Raw genomic sequence first — 22,488 nt, 5'->3', positions numbered from 1 at the left:
AGCTTTCTGAGGGTGCACTCAATCCCACTAGCTCTGTCCTTGAGGAAGATAGTCCACAGTATTGGTCCCAGTATGGACCCTTGAGGGACACCCCACCACTCCTTACTGCTTTCCATGTGGGCATTGAGCCCTTGACTGTACCTCTTTGGATGCGACCATCCCGCCACTTCCTTATCCATCTACTAGTCCATCTCTCCAATCCAATCCAGTCCAATCCAATCCAATCCAATCCAATCCAATCCAATCCAATGCAATCCAATGCAATCCAATCCAATCCAATCCAATCCAATGCAATCCAATCCAATCCAATGCAGTCCAGTCCAATCCAATCGAATCCAATGCAGTCCAGTCCAATCCAATCCAATCCAATCCAATCCAATCCAATCCAATCCAATCCAATCCAATCCCATCCCATCCAATCCAATCCAATCCAATGCAGTCCAGTCCAATCCAATCGAATCCAATGCAGTCCAGTCCAATCCAATCCAATCCAATCCAATCCAATCCAATCCAATCCAATCCAATCCAATCCAATCCAGTCCAGTCCAATCCAATCCAATGCAATGCAGTCCAATCCAATCCAATGCAATCCCATCCCATCCCATCCAATCCAATCCAATGCTGTCCAATCCAATCCAATCCAATGCAGTCCAGTCCAATCGAATCCAATCCAATCCAGTCCAATCCAATCCAATCCAATCCAATCCAATCCAGTCCAGTCCAGTCTAATGCAATCCAATCCAAAGCACTCCAATCCAATCCAATCCAATCCAATCCAATCCAATCCAATCCAATCCAATCCAATCCAATCCAATCCAATCCAATCCAATCCAATCCAGTCCAATCCAATCCAATCCAATCCAATCCAATCCAATCCAGTCCAGTCCAATCCAATCCAATCCCATCCCATCCAATCCAATGCAGTCCAGTCCAACCGAATCCAATCCAATCCAGTCCAATCGAATCCAATCCAGTCCAATCCATTCCAGTCCAATCCAGTCCAGTCCAGTCCAGTCCAATCGAGTCCAATGCAATCCAATCCCTATTTCTCCAATGTAGAGATGAGAATGTTGTGGGGGACCATGCCAAAGGCCTTCGAGAAGTCCAGCTAGATGACCTCCATTGCTCTTCCCTTGTCCACTGATGCAGCCACCTCCCTTCCGTGCCGCTGGTTTGAGCTCCAAATCTTCTCTCTTTCTAAAATGACTGAAGTGTCTACCAAGAAGGCCATTGGACAGCTCCTGAGGGTCAGCCAGGGGCTCAACTAAGGAGTGTCTTCAACAAAGCACGTTTCTCCACGTGAGCGTAGCTCTTCAAGGAGCATGAAGCCCCCCGTTTTCTTTGGCCAGTGCAAATGTGCTCTGAGAGAGTGCTGTGCCCAGGCATGGAGCTCTGCTGCTCCCTACAGAGCGGTGTTTGGATGCAGACAAGCCGTGCTCTGAAGCCCCCGTGCTGTGTGCCCTGGAAGGGACACCGCTCTTTGGGTGGCGTGGCCTGTTGTGACTGGCTGGCAGTCCCCGCGGCCCGTTTGCCCGGAAACCCCTCCGGCTGCAGGACCCCCCTTTCTGTCCCCTTGGCCGCAGAGAAACACAGTGCAGCGTGGTCACTCAAACAGGCACCAGCAGCCACCTTTATTTGGCATGTTCCCCTTTGCAAAGGCACTCCTGGCCCCCGCCACCCGGTGCTGACAGCTCTCCTGCAGAAGAGGGTGGCTGCCACGCCGGCTAAGGCCCCTGCCGCTGGGCTCTCCGGGGCTGCTCACAGCTGCTTGGGGTGGCTGCCAGTCCCTGGGCCTTCCAGCGGCGCTCCAACAGCCTCGTCTTCTCCCCTCTGCTAAAGGAGACAGAAGAAAGGGCCTCAGCTCTGTGGTCGGAGAGGAGGGCCCGCAACGCCCCAAAGCCTGGCTCAGGCCGGTAGTTCTGGGAGGTGCTGCCGAGGGCAGCCTGCTGCTCTGCGTGGCGGCTCGTGGCCCCTCGTGCCGCGAGCAACGTGCAGCGCGAAGGCTCTCCTGAGCGCCCAGCGGGTGGGAACGCAGCCACGTGGATGGACAAGGCGCCTGGTTCGAGGCCGGACTGCGGAGCTGTCTGCGAGGCCGCAAGCGCCACCAGGGAAAGAGCTGCTTTCCCCAGGAGCTGCCATCAGTGGACACACGGGCAGGGCAGGGCAGGGCAGGGCAGGGCAGGGCAGGGCAGGGCAGGGGCACCCCACGCATATGGTTCTGTCGTGCTTTGGCTGGGATGCTGCCTGCCTCTTCCAGCACCCCGTGCCTGCACGCGCACGTGCACGTGCAGACGCGGGCAGTCACGCACACGGCCCCCATTGCCTTTTGTACCCAAAGCCTTGCCGTGGGGAGAAGCGTCCTGCGTTGGCCTGGGGCCGCAGAGAGGCCCCCGGAGGTGGCCTCTAAGGCCGGTCATTCCTGCATCGCGAGGAGCTGGGGGATGCCAAGCTGCGTAGCCTCAGAAAGCCTGGACAGCGCCAGGGCTTGGAGCCCCCCCAAGCTTTCCCTGGCCCCTGCAGGAGCCGGCACACACTTACTCTTGCCGGGCTCTCCCCGGGAGGTGCAGCTCTGCGCGCCCCTCTGATGCCCTCTGCCTTGCAGGGCTTTGGCATCTCTCCTGCTGCTGTAGCCCCTCCTTCATCAGCTTCTCGGCGTAGGCCTTTCTCAGGAGGTGCGGAGGGCGATGGGGATCCTCAAAGAGATGGCGGCAGGGGCTCTGCGAAGGCAGAAGAGACTCTCCTGAAGCACTACCTCCAACAGCTGGGGCTGCTCGCAAGGCTTCAGCCGAGGCGTGTGACTTGCGCAGGCTTGCCTTAGTCTTCCGGGCAGAGTGGTGCTGACCCCTCGCAGGGAGGTCCAGGCACTAAACAGACTGCCCGTGCCACAGCCAACTGCACGCTTTGGCCTGGGGCCTTAGGGACAGCTCCTCTGTCAGGGCAACGGGCAGGGCAGCGGGCAGAGAGAAGAGCCCTGCCTGGCCAATTGGCCACAAGCAGCGCTGCTGTGCCTGCTCCCCAGGGAGCAGGGAGGGAAAATGCCCTTTTCCTGGGGGCTGTGAAGCGCATGCCACACCTGGCCTTGCTCCGTGTTCCGTCCCCTTCTGTTGGCATGGTATTGGCGCCACGCTTCCGCTTCCAGCTCTTGGCGCTTGGATGCCATGAGCAGCCGGAGCCGTTTCCCTTCCCTCTCGGTGCGGAGGGACCTCGTTCCCTGGAGGCCACGCACACACGACACAGGCAGCGTTAGTCTCCTCGGGCTTGGGCTGGGCAGGAGGGCAGGGACGGTGGGCAGCTCTTGCCGCCTCTTCTGCCCCGGCCCAGAGCCCAAAGTGTGACGCAGGGCTGGCAAATCCCGAGGGCGTACCGTTCCTGAGGGCTGCGGAACACATGCAGGGAGCTGCAAGCGCGGCTGAGCTGGAGGTCTGGGCTGCTTCAGCTCCTCCTGGGGCTTCTGGATTTCTGGCAGGACTCTAAAGAGGCACGGCAGGCTGAGCTTGTGGGAGCCCAGACTGAGCCAGTTGCTGCAGGCTGGGCTCGCAGCCTGCCCCCCGGCTCCGTCAGCACCAGGCGGTTCGAGAGGAGGGCCACGTGTCCAGCAGGACAGCGTCTCCGGGGCCTTTCGGCATCAGCACAGGCACCCCCCGGCCAAGGGAAACAGCTCCCTGGCCCGACAGCAAGGGCGCACTGTGCCCCCGCGCCCCCAGCCACGTCGCTCCTCCAGGAGGCTCACCTGTCTGGGCCGGCTTCTGTGGCCTTAGCGTGGTCGCCTTCCTTCGCCAGCTGCCTGGCGAGAGAAACCCTCCGCTGAGCCAGGAACACGGGATCCAGCACGCTCACTGCAAGCGGGAGGCAAGAGAACAGCACAAGAGCGTCTTTGGGACCCTGCGGGCCAGAGCGGAGTGCCCACAGCCCCCTGCCAGCACCCAGCTGGGACATTACCTCTGCGGGTACCCCCGCCCCAAGGCGCCGGCTCTCTCTGGGGCTTCAGAGAAATCACAGGGGCCGCTGCTTGGTGTGGGGTCTCAGCTGCAAGCCTGGGAAGAAGAAGGCGGCAGCTGGGGAAAAGGGCTCGACGCTCCCTCGGGGGCTGACGCTAATAAGCAGGCGGACCGGGAAGCTCTCCTGGGAAAGAGCTGCTCTTGCCCAGGTTTGGCAGGAGAGGAGCCTCGGCAGGGGCCTGCCCCCACAGCAGGAGCTGAGAGCTGCTCCCTTGACCAGCCAGGGGCTGCACAAGCCATCGTGCTCACCTTGGCAGCGTGACGACCCCGTCTCGACTGAGCCGAGCGAAATCGGTTTTGCCCGGGAAGGCGACGATAGCCCTCATCTTGGCATCCTGCAAGGGGACAGAGACACGTCAGCAGACGCCCAGGACACGTGCTGGTTGCTCACAAAGGCGGCAAACCGCCTCGCCGCTCAAAGGCCCAAAGGCTGCTTCTCAGAAAGCCGCGCACCGCCGTCTCCCTTGATGTCATTAGCCCCTCCCTCGAAGGGGCCGAGGCGCTGCCGAGAGCCGGCCTGGCTCATCGAGAGCTTGTGTAGGCCAGGTGGCGAGGCAGGTGGTGGCAGCCAAGAGAAAGGCGCTGGGGAGAGCTTTGGCAGCATTGCCAAAGAGGCACGAGGAGGAGCCCCGGAGAAATGCCAAGCTCACCCCGATGAGAGCCGCCAGCATGTTCCCGGTCGCATCCAGCTGCAGGAGGCAGTCATCAAAGAAGGTCATGCTGACTGCTTTTCTTCGCACAGCTAGGATGCCAATGCCCTTGAAGGAGAATTCCACCTCCTTGTTGTCTCGGAGGGCTCCAGCGAAGAAGAGCAGGGTCTCGTGTATGCACTGCTCCACGATGTCTTGGCGGAAGCGGATGTCCGCAGCAATCTGCTCAAAGTCCAGTGGAACGGCTGGTGTGTCGTCTAGGACAGAAGCGCAAAGCAAGCAAGTCACCCCACCGCAGTTCAGCTGACTCCGAGACCGGGTAGCGCTGCCCCTTTCAGCTTCGGCCACGTCTCCAGCACGGACGCGATGGCCAAGAGAAGGCAAAGAGAAGCTTTGCCTCCTGCTGCGGGTAAGCAGCTGGAGCGTAGGGCGAGCTGGGGAGATGGGGCTGGCTCCCTGGGGAGGGGCAGGGTGCTGGGCTGCCGTCGGCGTGCCCACGCTCAGCGCTCTCCAGGTTGGAAGAGCCTTTGCTCGGCCGTGTCGCAGAGGTGTGGGCGCCAAGTCAAATGCAAGGGCTGTGCAGGGGAAGCACCCCTCTTCTTACCGGGCATTTTGGTCTTCGCGCACTTGAGCTTGTAAAATTTCTTCAGAAACCTGCACGGCTGGAACACAGGTCTCTCCACAGGCAAAACCTCGTCCTCTCCCACTGTGGCCCACGCTGGGACAACTGCAAATGTCCCAACTCCGATGTCCACCGCCTGAAAAGGCAAGCAAGAAGAGGGAGCATTGGCAGTGCTGCGCAGGGGGAAGGCTGCCGCATGGCTGGCGTGGCCCTGGGGATGCTGCTTTGCGCCCTGCCCGCTCCGGAGCTCCAGAGGGGCAGGATGGGCCATGAGCAGGAGGCAAGGCTCACCCTCTTCTGCAAGAGCTGTCTCCGGATGTACTTGGATGCGGCAGCCCAGACTTTGCAGATTTCTGGAAAGCAAAGGCAAGGCACGCCATGCTCTGAGTCAGCAACGCCCAACCGTCCAGCAGCCCCCTACCCACGGAGGCGACAGTGGAGGGCGCTCAAGCCCCCCCTCGCCCTGAGCAAAGACTCGCACCGCCGGGGCTGCCCAGCTGCGTTCTTGAGCGCCCCTAGGCTCCAAGAAGCCCGCCCTGGGCCCCGGAAAGGCAGGCATCCGTCGTGTTTTGGGGAAGGGGATCCATCCCTTTGACACCGGCAGCGGCAGGAGGCCTGGCCTGCCAAAGGCACCCCCGAGCCCCAAGGCGCCAGCAGGCAGGGCTCTCCTTGCGGCCGCCAGTCCCTGCCAGAAGAGCCCCGCTACAGCCCCAGCCCCAGCCCCAGCCCCAGGGTTTCCACAGCCCATCTCCACTCCTCGTGGCTCCGAGAGCACTCCTGCGAGGGCTCCCCAGGGCCTTACCGCTGGTGGTGAGCTCCTTGAGGGTTGGAAGCTTCTCAGGCCCCAAGGGGTTAAAGAGCAGGTACTTGGTCATCTTTGCCCCCCTGCACTGCAGCAGCTGGGAGAGAGGTGCTGGTCCTGCTACAAAGCCCCTCTGCTCCTCTCCTCCTCCTCCTCCTCCTTCTCCTCGTCCCCTCCTCCTTGCCACTTCCCCAAGCGGCGTCTCCAACGCTCTCCCGCGGCTTCCCCTGACCTCCTGCTGGCGGCAGGGCAGCTCCTGCAGAGCAGAGCGCTGGCGAGAGCAGCGCTGGCGAGAGCAGCCCTGGCGTCGCCCAGGCCTCGCCGCGGAGTGTGGCTGGAGGCACGGTGGGGAGAGAGAGCTGTTGCTGTGATGCACGTGTCCCACTGTGACACGGCGCCGTGTCACACAGGGCTGCGGGGACCCGCCACCTCGCAGCCCCACCCACATTTGGCCCCAGCACGGGAAGGGCAGCCCCACTGGGCACCTGAGGCTGACACTCCCGCTGGCTATCTCAGCTCAGCCGCCCTCGGCTGGCAACGGAGAAAAAATTGGAAGCCGGGAAGGGACGCGCATTAATGCTGAAGGGGCTTTGCGCACTCGGAAGGGGGCTGGAGAGGGCCCGCTAAGTCGAGCCCGGGCCACAAGGGGAAGCAACGCGGAGCTCTGGTTGATGAGAGGACACTCAGCCCCTCCTGTCCCCTAGGGCCACTGGGATAGACTTCTTTCACCACCCCAGGAGGCACCCAGGAGGACCGCAAGAGCACATGGCGCATGGGCTGCTGCAAAGCCACGACGAGCCTTGCAAATGCATCCTCCCAGGCACACTCGCCATCCTGGAAGACTTCACTAGGCACGACTATTGGCTTCCCAACCGCTTCGCTCCACCCCCAGGGGCCCCACTGTCCCGTGGGGACCATGAGCACAGCTCCAGGAGCAAGAGATACGCTAAGAGCGGTGCCAGGAGAAAGCCCTGCAGGCAGAGGGAAAGAGGAGCCCGTTACCCGAGTGAGGCGCAAAGGCCCCATCAGCCCAAGCCCCAACACCAGAGCAAGAAGGAGGCTCCGAAGGGCTGCAGCTCCCCGCAAAAAGCCTCTCAGTGAGCCATCCAGAAAGGCAGGACACAGTGGAGCGCAGGTGCCAGCGCCCTGGGCAGCGTCACAGAGCAGCCTGTCCTGGCATTGCCCTGGGCAAGACACACACTATGGAAAGGAAGAGCACCAGCAGCATGCAAAGAGATGGGAATCTCACCCCTGCAGGTCCCGCCGGAGCTGGACCCTGTACTGGAAAAAGAAACTCCACATTCCAAGCACTCGGCTTGGTGGCATCTGCAAGCTTTCTGAGGGTGCACTCAATCCCACTAGCTCTGTCCTTGAGGAAGATAGTCCACAGTATTGGTCCCAGTATGGACCCTTGAGGGACACCCCACCACTCCTTACTGCTTTCCATGTGGGCATTGAGCCCTTGACTGTACCTCTTTGGATGCGACCATCCCGCCACTTCCTTATCCATCTACTAGTCCATCTCTCCAATCCAATCCAATCCAATCCAATGCAATCCAATCCAATCCAATCCAATCCAATCCAATCCAATCCAATCCAATCCAATCCAATCCAATCCAATGCAATCCAATCCAATCCAATCCAATCCAATCCAATCCAATCCAATCCAATCCAATCCAATCCCATCCCATCCAATCCAATCCAATCCAATGCAGTCCAGTCCAATCCAATCGAATCCAATGCAGTCCAGTCCAATCCAATCCAATCCAATCCAATCCAATGCAGTCCAGTCCAATCCAATCCAATCCAATCCAATCCAATCCAGTCCAATCCAATCCAATCCAATGCAATGCAGTCCAATCCAATCCAATGCAATCCCATCCCATCCCATCCAATCCAATCCAATGCTGTCCAATCCAATCCAATCCAATGCAGTCCAGTCCAATCGAATCCAATCCAATCCAGTCCAATCCAATCCAATCCAATCCAATCCAATCCAATCCAATCCAATCCAGTCCAATCCAGTCTAATGCAATCCAATCCAAAGCACTCCAATCCAATCCAATCCAATCCAATCCAATCCAATCCAATCCAATGCAGTCCAATCCAATCCAATCCAATCCAGTCCAATCCAATCCAATCCAATCCAATCCAATCCAATCCAGTCCAGTCCAATCCAATCCAATCCCATCCCATCCAATCCAATGCAGTCCAGTCCAACCGAATCCAATCCAATCCAGTCCAATCGAATCCAATCCAGTCCAATCCATTCCAGTCCAATCCAGTCCAGTCCAGTCCAGTCCAATCGAGTCCAATGCAATCCAATCCCTATTTCTCCAATGTAGAGATGAGAATGTTGTGGGGGACCATGCCAAAGGCCTTCGAGAAGTCCAGCTAGATGACCTCCATTGCTCTTCCCTTGTCCACTGATGCAGCCACCTCCCTTCCGTGCCGCTGGTTTGAGCTCCAAATCTTCTCTCTTTCTAAAATGACTGAAGTGTCTACCAAGAAGGCCATTGGACAGCTCCTGAGGGTCAGCCAGGGGCTCAACTAAGGAGTGTCTTCAACAAAGCACGTTTCTCCACGTGAGCGTAGCTCTTCAAGGAGCATGAAGCCCCCCGTTTTCTTTGGCCAGTGCAAATGTGCTCTGAGAGAGTGCTGTGCCCAGGCATGGAGCTCTGCTGCTCCCTACAGAGCGGTGTTTGGATGCAGACAAGCCGTGCTCTGAAGCCCCCGTGCTGTGTGCCCTGGAAGGGACACCGCTCTTTGGGTGGCGTGGCCTGTTGTGACTGGCTGGCAGTCCCCGCGGCCCGTTTGCCCGGAAACCCCTCCGGCTGCAGGACCCCCCTTTCTGTCCCCTTGGCCGCAGAGAAACACAGTGCAGCGTGGTCACTCAAACAGGCACCAGCAGCCACCTTTATTTGGCATGTTCCCCTTTGCAAAGGCACTCCTGGCCCCCGCCACCCGGTGCTGACAGCTCTCCTGCAGAAGAGGGTGGCTGCCACGCCGGCTAAGGCCCCTGCCGCTGGGCTCTCCGGGGCTGCTCACAGCTGCTTGGGGTGGCTGCCAGTCCCTGGGCCTTCCAGCGGCGCTCCAACAGCCTCGTCTTCTCCCCTCTGCTAAAGGAGACAGAAGAAAGGGCCTCAGCTCTGTGGTCGGAGAGGAGGGCCCGCAACGCCCCAAAGCCTGGCTCAGGCCGGTAGTTCTGGGAGGTGCTGCCGAGGGCAGCCTGCTGCTCTGCGTGGCGGCTCGTGGCCCCTCGTGCCGCGAGCAACGTGCAGCGCGAAGGCTCTCCTGAGCGCCCAGCGGGTGGGAACGCAGCCACGTGGATGGACAAGGCGCCTGGTTCGAGGCCGGACTGCGGAGCTGTCTGCGAGGCCGCAAGCGCCACCAGGGAAAGAGCTGCTTTCCCCAGGAGCTGCCATCAGTGGACACACGGGCAGGGCAGGGCAGGGCAGGGCAGGGCAGGGCAGGGCAGGGCAGGGGCACCCCACGCATATGGTTCTGTCGTGCTTTGGCTGGGATGCTGCCTGCCTCTTCCAGCACCCCGTGCCTGCACGCGCACGTGCACGTGCAGACGCGGGCAGTCACGCACACGGCCCCCATTGCCTTTTGTACCCAAAGCCTTGCCGTGGGGAGAAGCGTCCTGCGTTGGCCTGGGGCCGCAGAGAGGCCCCCGGAGGTGGCCTCTAAGGCCGGTCATTCCTGCATCGCGAGGAGCTGGGGGATGCCAAGCTGCGTAGCCTCAGAAAGCCTGGACAGCGCCAGGGCTGGGACGCCCCCCAAGCTTTCCCTGGCCCCTGCAGGAGCCGGCACACACTTACTCTTGCCGGGCTCTCCCCGGGAGGTGCAGCTCTGCGCGCCCCTCTGATGCCCTCTGCCTTGCAGGGCTTTGGCATCTCTCCTGCTGCTGTAGCCCCTCCTTCATCAGCTTCTCGGCGTAGGCCTTTCTCAGGAGGTGCGGAGGGCGATGGGGATCCTCAAAGAGATGGCGGCAGGGGCTCTGCGAAGGCAGAAGAGACTCTCCTGAAGCACTACCTCCAACAGCTGGGGCTGCTCGCAAGGCTTCAGCCGAGGCGTGTGACTTGCGCAGGCTTGCCTTAGTCTTCCGGGCAGAGTGGTGCTGACCCCTCGCAGGGAGGTCCAGGCACTAAACAGACTGCCCGTGCCACAGCCAACTGCACGCTTTGGCCTGGGGCCTTAGGGACAGCTCCTCTGTCAGGGCAACGGGCAGGGCAGCGGGCAGAGAGAAGAGCCCTGCCTGGCCAATTGGCCACAAGCAGCGCTGCTGTGCCTGCTCCCCAGGGAGCAGGGAGGGAAAATGCCCTTTTCCTGGGGGCTGTGAAGCGCATGCCACACCTGGCCTTGCTCCGTGTTCCGTCCCCTTCTGTTGGCATGGTATTGGCGCCACGCTTCCGCTTCCAGCTCTTGGCGCTTGGATGCCATGAGCAGCCGGAGCCGTTTCCCTTCCCTCTCGGTGCGGAGGGACCTCGTTCCCTGGAGGCCACGCACACACGACACAGGCAGCGTTAGTCTCCTCGGGCTTGGGCTGGGCAGGAGGGCAGGGACGGTGGGCAGCTCTTGCCGCCTCTTCTGCCCCGGCCCAGAGCCCAAAGTGTGACGCAGGGCTGGCAAATCCCGAGGGCGTACCGTTCCTGAGGGCTGCGGAACACATGCAGGGAGCTGCAAGCGCGGCTGAGCTGGAGGTCTGGGCTGCTTCAGCTCCTCCTGGGGCTTCTGGATTTCTGGCAGGACTCTAAAGAGGCACGGCAGGCTGAGCTTGTGGGAGCCCAGACTGAGCCAGTTGCTGCAGGCTGGGCTCGCAGCCTGCCCCCCGGCTCCGTCAGCACCAGGCGGTTCGAGAGGAGGGCCACGTGTCCAGCAGGACAGCGTCTCCGGGGCCTTTCGGCATCAGCACAGGCACCCCCCGGCCAAGGGAAACAGCTCCCTGGCCCGACAGCAAGGGCGCACTGTGCCCCCGCGCCCCCAGCCACGTCGCTCCTCCAGGAGGCTCACCTGTCTGGGCCGGCTTCTGTGGCCTTAGCGTGGTCGCCTTCCTTCGCCAGCTGCCTGGCGAGAGAAACCCTCCGCTGAGCCAGGAACACGGGATCCAGCACGCTCACTGCAAGCGGGAGGCAAGAGAACAGCACAAGAGCGTCTTTGGGACCCTGCGGGCCAGAGCGGAGTGCCCACAGCCCCCTGCCAGCACCCAGCTGGGACATTACCTCTGCGGGTACCCCCGCCCCAAGGCGCCGGCTCTCTCTGGGGCTTCAGAGAAATCACAGGGGCCGCTGCTTGGTGTGGGGTCTCAGCTGCAAGCCTGGGAAGAAGAAGGCGGCAGCTGGGGAAAAGGGCTCGACGCTCCCTCGGGGGCTGACGCTAATAAGCAGGCGGACCGGGAAGCTCTCCTGGGAAAGAGCTGCTCTTGCCCAGGTTTGGCAGGAGAGGAGCCTCGGCAGGGGCCTGCCCCCACAGCAGGAGCTGAGAGCTGCTCCCTTGACCAGCCAGGGGCTGCACAAGCCATCGTGCTCACCTTGGCAGCGTGACGACCCCGTCTCGACTGAGCCGAGCGAAATCGGTTTTGCCCGGGAAGGCGACGATAGCCCTCATCTTGGCATCCTGCAAGGGGACAGAGACACGTCAGCAGACGCCCAGGACACGTGCTGGTTGCTCACAAAGGCGGCAAACCGCCTCGCCGCTCAAAGGCCCAAAGGCTGCTTCTCAGAAAGCCGCGCACCGCCGTCTCCCTTGATGTCATTAGCCCCTCCCTCGAAGGGGCCGAGGCGCTGCCGAGAGCCGGCCTGGCTCATCGAGAGCTTGTGTAGGCCAGGTGGCGAGGCAGGTGGTGGCAGCCAAGAGAAAGGCGCTGGGGAGAGCTTTGGCAGCATTGCCAAAGAGGCACGAGGAGGAGCCCCGGAGAAATGCCAAGCTCACCCCGATGAGAGCCGCCAGCATGTTCCCGGTCGCATCCAGCTGCAGGAGGCAGTCATCAAAGAAGGTCATGCTGACTGCTTTTCTTCGCACAGCTAGGATGCCAATGCCCTTGAAGGAGAATTCCACCTCCTTGTTGTCTCGGAGGGCTCCAGCGAAGAAGAGCAGGGTCTCGTGTATGCACTGCTCCACGATGTCTTGGCGGAAGCGGATGTCCGCAGCAATCTGCTCAAAGTCCAGTGGAACGGCTGGTGTGTCGTCTAGGACAGAAGCGCAAAGCAAGCAAGTCACCCCACCGCAGTTCAGCTGACTCCGAGACCGGGTAGCGCTGCCCCTTTCAGCTTCGGCCACGTCTCCAGCACGGACGCGATGGCCAAGAGAAGGCAAAGAGAAGCTTTGCCTCCTGCTGCGGGTAAGCAGCTGGAGCGTAGGGCGAGCTGGGGAGATGGGGCTGGCTCCCTGGGGAGGGGCAGGGTGCTGGGCTGCCGTCGGCATGCCCACGCTCAGCGCTCTCCAGGTTGGAAGAGCCTTTGCTCGGCCGTGTCGCAGAGGTGTGGGCGCCAAGTCAAATGCAAGGGCTGTGCAGGGGAAGCACCCCTCTTCTTACCGGGCATTTTGGTCTTCGCGCACTTGAGCTTGTAAAATTTCTTCAGAAACCTGCACGGCTGGAACACAGGTCTCTCCACAGGCAAAACCTCGTCCTCTCCCACTGTGGCCCACGCTGGGACAACTGCAAATGTCCCAACTCCGATGTCCACCGCCTGAAAAGGCAAGCAAGAAGAGGGAGCATTGGCAGTGCTGCGCAGGGGGAAGGCTGCCGCATGGCTGGCGTGGCCCTGGGGATGCTGCTTTGCGCCCTGCCCGCTCCGGAGCTCCAGAGGGGCAGGATGGGCCATGAGCAGGAGGCAAGGCTCACCCTCTTCTGCAAGAGCTGTCTCCGGATGTACTTGGATGCGGCAGCCCAGACTTTGCAGATTTCTGGAAAGCAAAGGCAAGGCACGCCATGCTCTGAGTCAGCAACGCCCAACCGTCCAGCAGCCCCCTACCCACGGAGGCGACAGTGGAGGGCGCTCAAGCCCCCCCTCGCCCTGAGCAAAGACTCGCACCGCCGGGGCTGCCCAGCTGCGTTCTTGAGCGCCCCTAGGCTCCAAGAAGCCCGCCCTGGGCCCCGGAAAGGCAGGCATCCGTCGTGTTTTGGGGAAGGGGATCCATCCCTTTGACACCGGCAGCGGCAGGAGGCCTGGCCTGCCAAAGGCACCCCCGAGCCCCAAGGCGCCAGCAGGCAGGGCTCTCCTTGCGGCCGCCAGTCCCTGCCAGAAGAGCCCCGCTACAGCCCCAGCCCCAGCCCCAGCCCCAGGGTTTCCACAGCCCATCTCCACTCCTCGTGGCTCCGAGAGCACTCCTGCGAGGGCTCCCCAGGGCCTTACCGCTGGTGGTGAGCTCCTTGAGGGTTGGAAGCTTCTCAGGCCCCAAGGGGTTAAAGAGCAGGTACTTGGTCATCTTTGCCCCCCTGCACTGCAGCAGCTGGGAGAGAGGTGCTGGTCCTGCTACAAAGCCCCTCTGCTCCTCTCCTCCTCCTCCTCCTCCTTCTCCTCGTCCCCTCCTCCTTGCCACTTCCCCAAGCGGCGTCTCCAACGCTCTCCCGCGGCTTCCCCTGACCTCCTGCTGGCGGCAGGGCAGCTCCTGCAGAGCAGAGCGCTGGCGAGAGCAGCGCTGGCGAGAGCAGCCCTGGCGTCGCCCAGGCCTCGCCGCGGAGTGTGGCTGGAGGCACGGTGGGGAGAGAGAGCTGTTGCTGTGATGCACGTGTCCCACTGTGACACGGCGCCGTGTCACACAGGGCTGCGGGGACCCGCCACCTCGCAGCCCCACCCACATTTGGCCCCAGCACGGGAAGGGCAGCCCCACTGGGCACCTGAGGCTGACACTCCCGCTGGCTATCTCAGCTCAGCCGCCCTCGGCTGGCAACGGAGAAAAAATTGGAAGCCGGGAAGGGACGCGCATTAATGCTGAAGGGGCTTTGCGCACTCGGAAGGGGGCTGGAGAGGGCCCGCTAAGTCGAGCCCGGGCCACAAGGGGAAGCAACGCGGAGCTCTGGTTGATGAGAGGACACTCAGCCCCTCCTGTCCCCTAGGGCCACTGGGATAGACTTCTTTCACCACCCCAGGAGGCACCCAGGAGGACCGCAAGAGCACATGGCGCATGGGCTGCTGCAAAGCCACGACGAGCCTTGCAAATGCATCCTCCCAGGCACACTCGCCATCCTGGAAGACTTCACTAGGCACGACTATTGGCTTCCCAACCGCTTCGCTCCACCCCCAGGGGCCCCACTGTCCCGTGGGGACCATGAGCACAGCTCCAGGAGCAAGAGATACACTAAGAGCGGTGCCAGGAGAAAGCCCTGCAGGCAGAGGGAAAGAGGAGCCCGTTACCCGAGTGAGGCGCAAAGGCCCCATCAGCCCAAGCCCCAACACCAGAGCAAGAAGGAGGCCCCGAAGGGCTGCAGCTCCCCGCAAAAAGCCTCTCAGTGAGCCATCCAGAAAGGCAGGACACAGTGGAGCGCAGGTGCCAGTGCCCTGGGCAGCGTCACAGAGCAGCCTGTCCTGGCATTGCCCTGGGCGAGACACACACTATGGAAAGGAAGAGCACCAGCAGCATGCAAAGAGATGGGAATCTCACCCCTGCAGGTCCCGCCGGAGCTGGACCCTGTACTGGAAAAAGAAACTCCACATTCCAAGCACTCGGCTTGGTGGCATCTGCAAGCTTTCTGAGGGTGCACTCAATCCCACTAGCTCTGTCCTTGAGGAAGATAGTCCACAGTATTGGTCCCAGTATGGACCCTTGAGGGACACCCCACCACTCCTTACTGCTTTCCATGTGGGCATTGAGCCCTTGACTGTACCTCTTTGGATGCGACCATCCCGCCACTTCCTTATCCATCTACTAGTCCATCTCTCCAATCCAATCCAATCCAATGCAATCCAATCCAATCCAATGCAATCCAATCCAATCCAATGCAATCCAATCCAATCCAATCCAATCCAATCCAATCCCATCCCATCCAATCCAATCCAATCCAATGCAGTCCAGTCCAATCCAATCGAATCCAATGCAGTCCAGTCCAATCCAATCCAATCCAATCCAATCCAATCCAATCCAATGCAATCCAATCCAATCCAATGCAATCCAATCCAATCCAATCCAATGCAATCCAATCCAATCCAGTCCAATCCAATCCAATCCAATCCCATCCCATCCAATCCAATCCAATCCAATGCAGTCCAGTCCAATCCAATCGAATCCAATGCAGTCCAGTCCAATCCAATCCAACCCAATCCAATCCAATGCAGTCCAGTCCAATCCAATCCAATCCAATCCAATCCAATCCAATCCAATCCAATCCAGTCCAATCCAATCCAATCCAATGCAATGCAGTCCAATCCAATCCAATGCAATCCCATCCCATCCCATCCAATCCAATCCAATGCTGTCCAATCCAATCCAATCCAATGCAGTCCAATCCAATCCAATCCAATCCAATCCAATCCAATCCAATCCAGTCCAGTCCAGTCTAATGCAATCCAATCCAAAGCACTCCAATCCAATCCAATCCAATCCAATCCAATCCAATCCAATCCAATCCAATGCAGTCCAATCCAATCCAATCCAATCCAATCCAGTCCAATCCAATCCAATCCAATCCAATCCAGTCCAGTCCAATCCAATCCAATCCCATCCCATCCAATCCAATGCAGTCCAGTCCAACCGAATCCAATCCAATCCAGTCCAATCGAATCCAATCCAGTCCAATCCATTCCAGTCCAATCCAGTCCAGTCCAGTCCAGTCCAATCGAGTCCAATGCAATCCAATCCCTATTTCTCCAATGTAGAGATGAGAATGTTGTGGGGGACCATGCCAAAGGCCTTCGAGAAGTCCAGCTAGATGACCTCCATTGCTCTTCCCTTGTCCACTGATGCAGCCACCTCCCTTCCGTGCCGCTGGTTTGAGCTCCAAATCTTCTCTCTTTCTAAAATGACTGAAGTGTCTACCAAGAAGGCCATTGGACAGCTCCTGAGGGTCAGCCAGGGGCTCAACTAAGGAGTGTCTTCAACAAAGCACGTTTCTCCACGTGAGCGTAGCTCTTCAAGGAGCATGAAGCCCCCCGTTTTCTTTGGCCAGTGCAAATGTGCTCTGAGAGAGTGCTGTGCCCAGGCATGGAGCTCTGCTGCTCCCTACAGAGCGGTGTTTGGATGCAGACAAGCCGTGCTCTGAAGCCCCCGTGCTGTGTGCCCTGGAAGGGACACCGCTCTTTGGGTGGCGTGGCCTGTTGTGACTGGCTGGCAGTCCCCGCGGCCCGTTTGCCCGGAAACCCCTCCGGCTGCAGGACCCCCCTTTCTGTCCCCTTGGCCGCAGAGAAACACAGTGCAGCGTGGTCACTCAAACAGGCACCAGCAGCCACCTTTATTTGGCATGTTCCCCTTTGCAAAGGCACTCCTGGCCCCCGCCACCCGGTGCTGACAGCTCTCCTGCAGAAGAGGGTGGCTGCCACGCCGGCTAAGGCCCCTGCCGCTGGGCTCTCCGGGGCTGCTCACAGCTGCTTGGGGTGGCTGCCAGTCCCTGGGCCTTCCAGCGGCGCTCCAACAGCCTCGTCTTCTCCCCTCTGCTAAAGGAGACAGAAGAAAGGGCCTCAGCTCTGTGGTCGGAGAGGAGGGCCCGCAACGCCCCAAAGCCTGGCTCAGGCCGGTAGTTCTGGGAGGTGCTGCCGAGGGCAGCCTGCTGCTCTGCGTGGCGGCTCGTGGCCCCTCGTGCCGCGAGCAACGTGCAGCGCGAAGGCTCTCCTGAGCGCCCAGCGGGTGGGAACGCAGCCACGTGGATGGACAAGGCGCCTGGTTCGAGGCCGGACTGCGGAGCTGTCTGCGAGGCCGCAAGCGCCACCAGGGAAAGAGCTGCTTTCCCCAGGAGCTGCCATCAGTGGACACACGGGCAGGGCAGGGCAGGGCAGGGCAGGGCAGGGCAGGGCAGGGCAGGGGCACCCCACGCATATGGTTCTGTCGTGCTTTGGCTGGGATGCTGCCTGCCTCTTCCAGCACCCCGTGCCTGCACGCGCACGTGCACGTGCAGACGCGGGCAGTCACGCACACGGCCCCCATTGCCTTTTGTACCCAAAGCCTTGCCGTGGGGAGAAGCGTCCTGCGTTGGCCTGGGGCCGCAGAGAGGCCCCCGGAGGTGGCCTCTAAGGCCGGTCATTCCTGCATCGCGAGGAGCTGGGGGATGCCAAGCTGCGTAGCCTCAGAAAGCCTGGACAGCGCCAGGGCTTGGAGCCCCCCCAAGCTTTCCCTGGCCCCTGCAGGAGCCGGCACACACTTACTCTTGCCGGGCTCTCCCCGGGAGGTGCAGCTCTGCGCGCCCCGCTGATGCCCTCTGCCTTGCAGGGCTTTGGCATCTCTCCTGCTGCTGTAGCCCCTCCTTCATCAGCTTCTCGGCGTAGGCCTTTCTCAGGAGGTGCGGAGGGCGATGGGGATCCTCAAAGAGATGGCGGCAGGGGCTCTGCGAAGGCAGAAGAGACTCTCCTGAAGCACTACCTCCAACAGCTGGGGCTGCTCGCAAGGCTTCAGCCGAGGCGTGTGACTTGCGCAGGCTTGCCTTAGTCTTCCGGGCAGAGTGGTGCTGACCCCTCGCAGGGAGGTCCAGGCACTAAACAGACTGCCCGTGCCACAGCCAACTGCACGCTTTGGCCTGGGGCCTTAGGGACAGCTCCTCTGTCAGGGCAACGGGCAGGGCAGCGGGCAGAGAGAAGAGCCCTGCCTGGCCAATTGGCCACAAGCAGCGCTGCTGTGCCTGCTCCCCAGGGAGCAGGGAGGGAAAATGCCCTTTTCCTGGGGGCTGTGAAGCGCATGCCACACCTGGCCTTGCTCCGTGTTCCGTCCCCTTCTGTTGGCATGGTATTGGCGCCACGCTTCCGCTTCCAGCTCTTGGCGCTTGGATGCCATGAGCAGCCGGAGCCGTTTCCCTTCCCTCTCGGTGCGGAGGGACCTCGTTCCCTGGAGGCCACGCACACACGACACAGGCAGCGTTAGTCTCCTCGGGCTTGGGCTGGGCAGGAGGGCAGGGACGGTGGGCAGCTCTTGCCGCCTCTTCTGCCCCGGCCCAGAGCCCAAAGTGTGACGCAGGGCTGGCAAATCCCGAGGGCGTACCGTTCCTGAGGGCTGCGGAACACATGCAGGGAGCTGCAAGCGCGGCTGAGCTGGAGGTCTGGGCTGCTTCAGCTCCTCCTGGGGCTTCTGGATTTCTGGCAGGACTCTAAAGAGGCACGGCAGGCTGAGCTTGTGGGAGCCCAGACTGAGCCAGTTGCTGCAGGCTGGGCTCGCAGCCTGCCCCCCGGCTCCGTCAGCACCAGGCGGTTCGAGAGGAGGGCCACGTGTCCAGCAGGACAGCGTCTCCGGGGCCTTTCGGCATCAGCACAGGCACCCCCCCGCCAAGGGAAACAGCTCCCTGGCCCGACAGCAAGGGCGCACTGTGCCCCCGCGCCCCCAGCCACGTCGCTCCTCCAGGAGGCTCACCTGTCTGGGCCGGCTTCTGTGGCCTTAGCGTGGTCGCCTTCCTTCGCCAGCTGCCTGGCGAGAGAAACCCTCCGCTGAGCCAGGAACACGGGATCCAGCACGCTCACTGCAAGCGGGAGGCAAGAGAACAGCACAAGAGCGTCTTTGGGACCCTGCGGGCCAGAGCGGAGTGCCCACAGCCCCCTGCCAGCACCCAGCTGGGACATTACCTCTGCGGGTACCCCCGCCCCAAGGCGCCGGCTCTCTCTGGGGCTTCAGAGAAATCACAGGGGCCGCTGCTTGGTGTGGGGTCTCAGCTGCAAGCCTGGGAAGAAGAAGGCGGCAGCTGGGGAAAAGGGCTCGACGCTCCCTCGGGGGCTGACGCTAATAAGCAGGCGGACCGGGAAGCTCTCCTGGGAAAGAGCTGCTCTTGCCCAGGTTTGGCAGGAGAGGAGCCTCGGCAGGGGCCTGCCCCCACAGCAGGAGCTGAGAGCTGCTCCCTTGACCAGCCAGGGGCTGCACAAGCCATCGTGCTCACCTTGGCAGCGTGACGACCCCGTCTCGACTGAGCCGAGCGAAATCGGTTTTGCCCGGGAAGGCGACGATAGCCCTCATCTTGGCATCCTGCAAGGGGACAGAGACACGTCAGCAGACGCCCAGGACACGTGCTGGTTGCTCACAAAGGCGGCAAACCGCCTCGCCGCTCAAAGGCCCAAAGGCTGCTTCTCAGAAAGCCGCGCACCGCCGTCTCCCTTGATGTCATTAGCCCCTCCCTCGAAGGGGCCGAGGCGCTGCCGAGAGCCGGCCTGGCTCATCGAGAGCTTGTGTAGGCCAGGTGGCGAGGCAGGTGGTGGCAGCCAAGAGAAAGGCGCTGGGGAGAGCTTTGGCAGCATTGCCAAAGAGGCACGAGGAGGAGCCCCGGAGAAATGCCAAGCTCACCCCGATGAGAGCCGCCAGCATGTTCCCGGTCGCATCCAGCTGCAGGAGGCAGTCATCAAAGAAGGTCATGCTGACTGCTTTTCTTCGCACAGCTAGGATGCCAATGCCCTTGAAGGAGAATTCCACCTCCTTGTTGTCTCGGAGGGCTCCAGCGAAGAAGAGCAGGGTCTCGTGTATGCACTGCTCCACGATGTCTTGGCGGAAGCGGATGTCCGCAGCAATCTGCTCAAAGTCCAGTGGAACGGCTGGTGTGTCGTCTAGGACAGAAGCGCAAAGCAAGCAAGTCACCCCACCGCAGTTCAGCTGACTCCGAGACCGGGTAGCGCTGCCCCTTTCAGCTTCGGCCACGTCTCCAGCACGGACGCGATGGCCAAGAGAAGGCAAAGAGAAGCTTTGCCTCCTGCTGCGGGTAAGCAGCTGGAGCGTAGGGCGAGCTGGGGAGATGGGGCTGGCTCCCTGGGGAGGGGCAGGGTGCTGGGCTGCCGTCGGCATGCCCACGCTCAGCGCTCTCCAGGTTGGAAGAGCCTTTGCTCGGCCGTGTCGCAGAGGTGTGGGCGCCAAGTCAAATGCAAGGGCTGTGCAGGGGAAGCACCCCTCTTCTTACCGGGCATTTTGGTCTTCGCGCACTTGAGCTTGTAAAATTTCTTCAGAAACCTGCACGGCTGGAACACAGGTCTCTCCACAGGCAAAACCTCGTCCTCTCCCACTGTGGCCCACGCTGGGACAACTGCAAATGTCCCAACTCCGATGTCCACCGCCTGAAAAGGCAAGCAAGAAGAGGGAGCATTGGCAGTGCTGCGCAGGGGGAAGGCTGCCGCATGGCTGGCGTGGCCCTGGGGATGCTGCTTTGCGCCCTGCCCGCTCCGGAGCTCCAGAGGGGCAGGATGGGCCATGAGCAGGAGGCAAGGCTCACCCTCTTCTGCAAGAGCTGTCTCCGGATGTACTTGGATGCGGCAGCCCAGACTTTGCAGATTTCTGGAAAGCAAAGGCAAGGCACGCCATGCTCTGAGTCAGCAACGCCCAACCGTCCAGCAGCCCCCTACCCACGGAGGCGACAGTGGAGGGCGCTCAAGCCCTAACTCGCCCTGAGCAAAGACTCGCACCGCCGGGGCTGCCCAGCTGCGTTCTTGAGCGCCCCTAGGCTCCAAGAAGCCCGCCCTGGGCCCCGGAAAGGCAGGCATCCGTCGTGTTTTGGGGAAGGGGATCCATCCCTTTGACACCGGCAGCGGCAGGAGGCCTGGCCTGCCAAAGGCACCCCCGAGCCCCAAGGCGCCAGCAGGCAGGGCTCTCCTTGCGGCCGCCAGTCCCTGCCAGAAGAGCCCCGCTACAGCCCCAGCCCCAGCCCCAGCCCCAGGGTTTCCACAGCCCATCTCCACTCCTCGTGGCTCCGAGAGCACTCCTGCGAGGGCTCCCCAGGGCCTTACCGCTGGTGGTGAGCTCCTTGAGGGTTGGAAGCTTCTCAGGCCCCAAGGGGTTAAAGAGCAGGTACTTGGTCATCTTTGCCCCCCTGCACTGCAGCAGCTGGGAGAGAGGTGCTGGTCCTGCTACAAAGCCCCTCTGCTCCTCTCCTCCTCCTCCTCCTCCTTCTCCTCGTCCCCTCCTCCTTGCCACTTCCCCAAGCGGCGTCTCCAACGCTCTCCCGCGGCTTCCCCTGACCTCCTGCTGGCGGCAGGGCAGCTCCTGCAGAGCAGAGCGCTGGCGAGAGCAGCGCTGGCGAGAGCAGCCCTGGCGTCGCCCAGGCCTCGCCGCGGAGTGTGGCTGGAGGCACGGTGGGGAGAGAGAGCTGTTGCTGTGATGCACGTGTCCCACTGTGACACGGCGCCGTGTCACACAGGGCTGCGGGGACCCGCCACCTCGCAGCCCCACCCACATTTGGCCCCAGCACGGGAAGGGCAGCCCCACTGGGCACCTGAGGCTGACACTCCCGCTGGCTATCTCAGCTCAGCCGCCCTCGGCTGGCAACGGAGAAAAAATTGGAAGCCGGGAAGGGACGCGCATTAATGCTGAAGGGGCTTTGCGCACTCGGAAGGGGGCTGGAGAGGGCCCGCTAAGTCGAGCCCGGGCCACAAGGGGAAGCAACGCGGAGCTCTGGTTGATGAGAGGACACTCAGCCCCTCCTGTCCCCTAGGGCCACTGGGATAGACTTCTTTCACCACCCCAGGAGGCACCCAGGAGGACCGCAAGAGCACATGGCGCATGGGCTGCTGCAAAGCCACGACGAGCCTTGCAAATGCATCCTCCCAGGCACACTCGCCATCCTGGAAGACTTCACTAGGCACGACTATTGGCTTCCCAACCGCTTCGCTCCACCCCCAGGGGCCCCATAGTCCCGTGGGGACCGTGAGCACAGCTCCAGGAGCAAGAGATACACTAAGAGCGGTGCCAGGAGAAAGCCCTGCAGGCAGAGGGAAAGAGGAGCCCGTTACCCGAGTGAGGCGCAAAGGCCCCATCAGCCCAAGCCCCAACACCAGAGCAAGAAGGAGGCCCCGAAGGGCTGCAGCTCCCCGCAAAAAGCCTCTCAGTGAGCCATCCAGAAAGGCAGGACACAGTGGAGCGCAGGTGCCAGCGCCCTGGGCAGCGTCACAGAGCAGCCTGTCCTGGCATTGCCCTGGGCAAGACACACACTATGGAAAGGAAGAGCACCAGCAGCATGCAAAGAGATGGGAATCTCACCCCTGCAGGTCCCGCCGGAGCTGGACCCTGTACTGGAAAAAGAAACTCCACATTCCAAGCACTCGGCTTGGTGGCATCTGCAAGCTTTCTGAGGGTGCACTCAATCCCACTAGCTCTGTCCTTGAGGAAGATAGTCCACAGTATTGGTCCCAGTATGGACCCTTGAGGGACACCCCACCACTCCTTACTGCTTTCCATGTGGGCATTGAGCCCTTGACTGTACCTCTTTGGATGCGACCATCCCGCCACTTCCTTATCCATCTACTAGTCCATCTCTCCAATCCAATCCAGTCCAATCCAATCCAATCCAATCCAATCCAATCCAATGCAATCCAA

The 22,488-nt window shown here is 61.3% G+C and overlaps 3 protein-coding genes across 3 annotated transcripts; all 3 read right to left on the bottom strand.

The window, feature by feature from the left end:
* Positions 1-1,724: 1,724 nt before the first annotated feature.
* LOC148055292 (uncharacterized) lies at positions 1,725-6,145 on the bottom strand. Its single transcript, XM_087761354.1, has 11 exons — positions 6,068-6,145; positions 5,562-5,687; positions 5,253-5,406; positions 4,649-4,905; positions 4,248-4,333; positions 3,940-4,034; positions 3,731-3,836; positions 3,365-3,470; positions 3,074-3,211; positions 2,539-2,717; positions 1,725-1,833 (listed from the first exon to the last, which is right to left on the bottom strand). Exons 1-11 carry the CDS (start codon positions 6,143-6,145, stop codon positions 1,725-1,727), a joined length of 1,434 nt encoding a protein of 477 aa, XP_087617480.1.
* Positions 6,146-9,082: 2,937 nt separating this feature from the next.
* LOC148055291 (uncharacterized) lies at positions 9,083-13,503 on the bottom strand. Its single transcript, XM_087761353.1, has 11 exons — positions 13,426-13,503; positions 12,920-13,045; positions 12,611-12,764; positions 12,007-12,263; positions 11,606-11,691; positions 11,298-11,392; positions 11,089-11,194; positions 10,723-10,828; positions 10,432-10,569; positions 9,897-10,075; positions 9,083-9,191 (listed from the first exon to the last, which is right to left on the bottom strand). The coding sequence occupies exons 1-11, from the start codon at positions 13,501-13,503 to the stop codon at positions 9,083-9,085; spliced, it is 1,434 nt and encodes a 477-aa protein (XP_087617479.1).
* Positions 13,504-16,555: 3,052 nt separating this feature from the next.
* LOC148055290 (uncharacterized) lies at positions 16,556-20,976 on the bottom strand. The gene is made up of 12 exons (XM_087761352.1): positions 20,904-20,976; positions 20,564-20,616; positions 20,393-20,518; positions 20,084-20,237; positions 19,480-19,736; positions 19,079-19,164; positions 18,771-18,865; positions 18,562-18,667; positions 18,196-18,301; positions 17,905-18,042; positions 17,370-17,548; positions 16,556-16,664 (listed from the first exon to the last, which is right to left on the bottom strand). The coding sequence occupies exons 1-12, from the start codon at positions 20,974-20,976 to the stop codon at positions 16,556-16,558; spliced, it is 1,482 nt and encodes a 493-aa protein (XP_087617478.1).
* Between the last annotated feature and the right edge of the window lie 1,512 nt (positions 20,977-22,488).

This window comes from Nipponia nippon, unplaced genomic scaffold, assembly GCF_047370975.1.
Source record: "Nipponia nippon isolate SJK-2023a ecotype South Korea unplaced genomic scaffold, ASM4737097v1 scaffold_24, whole genome shotgun sequence".
Lineage (NCBI taxonomy): Eukaryota > Metazoa > Chordata > Aves > Pelecaniformes > Threskiornithidae > Nipponia > Nipponia nippon.
This window is presented reverse-complemented; position numbering and strand designations above follow the sequence as displayed.

Bases quoted from the DNA above. Each gene is read 5' to 3' on its own strand.
- LOC148055292 (XM_087761354.1), bottom strand. From the start codon at position 6,145: ATGACCAAGTACCTGCTCTTTAACCCCTTGGGGCCTGAGAAGCTTCCA. The intron at 5,688-6,067 runs GCCCTGGGGAGC...CTCCGTGGGTAG, and splicing joins AGCTCACCACCAGCGGTAAG to GGGGCTGCTGGACGGTTGGG. The intron at 3,212-3,364 runs GTACGCCCTCGG...CGTGGCCTCCAG, and splicing joins TTCCGCAGCCCTCAGGAACG to GGAACGAGGTCCCTCCGCAC.
- LOC148055291 (XM_087761353.1), bottom strand. From the start codon at position 13,503: ATGACCAAGTACCTGCTCTTTAACCCCTTGGGGCCTGAGAAGCTTCCA. The intron at 12,264-12,610 runs GTAAGAAGAGGG...CTTCTGTCCTAG, and splicing joins CGCGAAGACCAAAATGCCCG to ACGACACACCAGCCGTTCCA. The intron at 9,192-9,896 runs GTAAGTGTGTGC...TGTCTCCTTTAG, and splicing joins CCGGGGAGAGCCCGGCAAGA to CAGAGGGGAGAAGACGAGGC.
- LOC148055290 (XM_087761352.1), bottom strand. From the start codon at position 20,976: ATGACCAAGTACCTGCTCTTTAACCCCTTGGGGCCTGAGAAGCTTCCA. The intron at 18,866-19,078 runs GTGAGCACGATG...TCTTCTTCCCAG, and splicing joins GGGGTCGTCACGCTGCCAAG to GCTTGCAGCTGAGACCCCAC. The intron at 18,302-18,561 runs GTGAGCCTCCTG...GTGCCTCTTTAG, and splicing joins ACAGAAGCCGGCCCAGACAG to AGTCCTGCCAGAAATCCAGA.